A 3,282-nucleotide genomic window follows, 5' to 3' on the forward strand; every position below is an offset into this window, starting at 1 on the left:
GTAGCTGTGCCTGGGATTGCCCCGACCAAGGCAGGACCTTGCCTTGGCCTTGTTGAGCTCCATGAGCTTGGCACTGGGCACCTCTCAGAGTGTCCAGGTCCCTCTGGATCCCATCCCTTCCCTCCAGCGTGTCCCCTACACCGCAGAGCTCAGTGTCAGCACACACTTGCTGAGGGAGCATCAAGCCCAGTGTTCGTGTCACCAACCAAGGTGTTGAGCAGGATCACTGCCAGCACTGACCCCTGAGGGACACCACTCATCACTGGTCTCCAGCTGGACACTGAGCTCTCTGCGTGCAGCATCCAGCCCTTTCTTTTACACATCCTCTTTCCCAGGGATTTATCCCACCCCTCCCCAGCCCCAGCCCATCACTGGTGCCTCAGGGCCAGGGTCACAACCTGCACTTACAGTTTTGTAGAAGGCTTTGGACTGTGCCCCCAGCACCTCTGATTTGGAGACCAGGTCATCCAGCTTCTCTCCTCGCTCCAGCAGTGACTCCATGGTGTTGTGCTGCCAAAGAAACCAGTGTTAACCTGCAGCACCAGCACCCTGGGCCTGACCCGCACCGAGCGGACACGGGTGCTGCTGCATCCCAGGATGAGCCACAGAAGGAAGGAGCAATCCCAGCCCCAATAAAGATGGGAAGGGAGAAGGGTCAGTGCCCCGGTGCTTGCACTGGGACAGCTGGGAAAGGAAGGGAAAGGAGGAAAGGGGACAGGAAGCACCCACAGGAGTAGCTCTGGAGAAGGGAGAAGGTGGGACGGGACCGTGGCCTGGGGGCTCTCCTCACCAGGATGATCTTGGTCTCATCCAGCTCCGCCTGCACTTTGGTCATCGGGTCGGCATCACGGGGGTTCTGGGAGAGAAACAACAGGGACATCAGCACCCCCTGTGGTGGCTCCACCTCCCTGTCCCACGCGGGCTGTACCTGGTACTTGCTGAGGTACCCATCCAGGGCCGCGTAGCTGATAGTCGCCGGGGATCCCGAGGCCCAGTCTGCTCTGCTGACCTGCCTGGAGAACTCGTCCAGCACCTGCGGCACAAGGACACGGGGTCACCACCAGACCTCAGATATAAGGAAGAAGTTCTTCCCTGTGAGGGTGCTGAGGCCCTGGGCAGGCTGCCCAGATGTGCTGAATGCTCCATCCCTGGCAGTGCTGGACAGAGCCTTGAGTGACCTGGTCTAGGATAAGGCACCCCTGCCTGTGGCACGGGGATGGAAGTGGATGATCTTAAGGTCCTTTCCAACCCAAACCAATCTGTGATCTAGGATTTTTCTCCTCCTTGTTCCCTTTTGAACAAGACAGAACTCGAGTTCCCCAGCAAACAGAGCAGTGCCCAGGGACGGGTGGCTGCCCCCCCTGCACCCTGCCACACACCAACCACCGCGCTTTGGTCCCATGTAAACCCCAAAGCAGACAGGGAAGACGGGGTGTTCATGAGGGGCTGAGTCCTGGTGGTCAAAGCCATGTTGTGCTACAGCTCGGGAGGCTTCGGGCTCGACCCAGCTCTGCCACCCCCCCACTGATGAGTGGGTTGGTTGAGGAGGGAGCTCCCTGGCACAGCCCCATCAGCCCAACACTCACCTTGTCCAGCAGGGTGAAGCAAACCCGCTGGGGATACTCGTTATCTGCAATCACCACCCCAGCCAGCCCGTCGTTCCGGACGTACACGTGGCACAGGTACTCTGGGCACAGAACTCGCATCAGAGAAGGTCCAGAGGCACCCCCAGCACCCCCCCATTGCTCTGAGAGGTTTCACCAGTGACTGCATTTCATTAGAAGAGCAGAAAGGGCTCAAAGGAGGCTCCAAATCAGCCCCAAACGGTGCCTGGGGAGGTTACAGCAGCCTGGCCACAGAGGGCAGGACACGGCACCGACCGCCCAGCGCAGCAGGTCCTGCCAGGGCTGAACAAAGAGCAGAGGGGAAGCACTCAGCCTGGTTTTAACCAACAATGACATGTCACCACCTGGAGTGTCATTACAGGACTTCAGGCCGCACCCTGCGCGTCCCAGAGGTTGGGGTACGGAGCCAGGACTCGCACGGCAGAGCTCAAGGGCAGGAGGAGGCTGTGCAGGGCTGAGGGATGGCTCCAGGGCTGGCGGTGGGGCAGGTCCCTGCTCCTCTCAAGAGCTCAACAACCTCAGCCCTTCAGTGCCACTCACCCGGGCGCCCTCTGAGGCCTCATTTCTCACCATAAGCAGAGGAGGAAGGAAGCACGTGCGGCCGCGGGGCCCCGTGTTACTCTCACCTTGCTCCTTGACAGAGGCTCTGCTGCCCAGCTCCGAGCGCTCCACGATCAGCTGGCTCGGGAAGGTCATGAATTCCTGCACGCTGGAAGCACAAAGCAGGACAGGGGCTGTCCCACGTGGCCCCATCCCCACCACAACCCGTCTGGGGATGCGGCTGAGCCGCAGGTGTTCCATGGGCAAGAGGCCAGAGCCTGTGTCCATTGAGAGCTGCAGCCACCACCCAAAGACCTCGGCTGCCGCCTGCAGCTCCCGTGGCCGGTGCGGGGGCTGAACCTGGGTTTGGGGATTTAGCAGATACTAACCCACCTCTGAGCCACAGATGTGCCCGAAAGCAGGGGAGAGGCTGCGCCCTGCTCGCAGTGAGGGGCTGCAGGAGCACTCCAATCCCTTCTCCTGCCTGAGTCTCACCCACAAACACACCTCAGCTCCCCACGCTTTGAGCCAAAGCCAAGTTTGCTCCAACACCCCCTGCTCCGGAGCCTCCTGTGATGCCAAGGAAACATCAACAGCCACAGACCCCACCGTTCCCTCACTGTAACCCCCCCACGGGGATCTGCCTCTCCCAGATTACATGTTCCTTAGTGGGGGAATGCATTAATCCCAGGCTGGATGCTATGGAATAAGACACTGGTTCCACCGGGACACTGAACTGTCGCTTTCCCAGCACTGCAGAGAGAAAAACAGCCCAAAGATTACACAGACCTGCTCCTGCCAAAGCTGGAGGAACAACCCATCTCCCAGACCAGGGGAACCTGCTGCAGCCACAGCCCCTGCTGCCACAATTCCAGTATTGCACAGTATTCCTGGAGGAATCGGCCCCTGGAAACTTCATTCCCTTGCAGATCATTCACAAGCATTGCACCAGACACAGGCTGGGGGAGACTGGATGAAGCAGCCCTGAGGAGAAGGACTTGGGGGTGTTGGGTGAGGAGAAGCTCCCCATGAGCCGGCTTCAGTGTGTGCTTGAGCCCAGAACCCCCACCGTGCGCTGGGTGCCCCCCCCGAGCGTGAGCACAAGCCCAAGGATGGG

At 60.0% G+C, this 3,282-nt stretch overlaps 1 protein-coding gene across 1 annotated transcript; it reads right to left on the minus strand.

Annotated features, from left to right (window-relative positions):
- Nucleotides 1-408: 408 nt before the first annotated feature.
- On the minus strand, nucleotides 409-2,353 carry YKT6 (YKT6 v-SNARE homolog (S. cerevisiae); the record flags this gene model as incomplete). The annotated part of the gene is made up of 5 exons (XM_010011481.1): nucleotides 2,252-2,353; nucleotides 1,587-1,687; nucleotides 929-1,033; nucleotides 791-856; nucleotides 409-510 (listed from the first exon to the last, which is right to left on the minus strand). Coding segments are annotated over exons 1-5 (444 nt in total), but the record flags the coding sequence as incomplete, so codon positions are not given.
- Nucleotides 2,354-3,282: the final 929 nt, after the last annotated feature.

This window comes from Nestor notabilis, unplaced genomic scaffold (assembly GCF_000696875.1).
Source record: "Nestor notabilis isolate BGI_N333 unplaced genomic scaffold, ASM69687v1 scaffold13390, whole genome shotgun sequence".
Taxonomy (NCBI): domain Eukaryota; kingdom Metazoa; phylum Chordata; class Aves; order Psittaciformes; family Psittacidae; genus Nestor; species Nestor notabilis.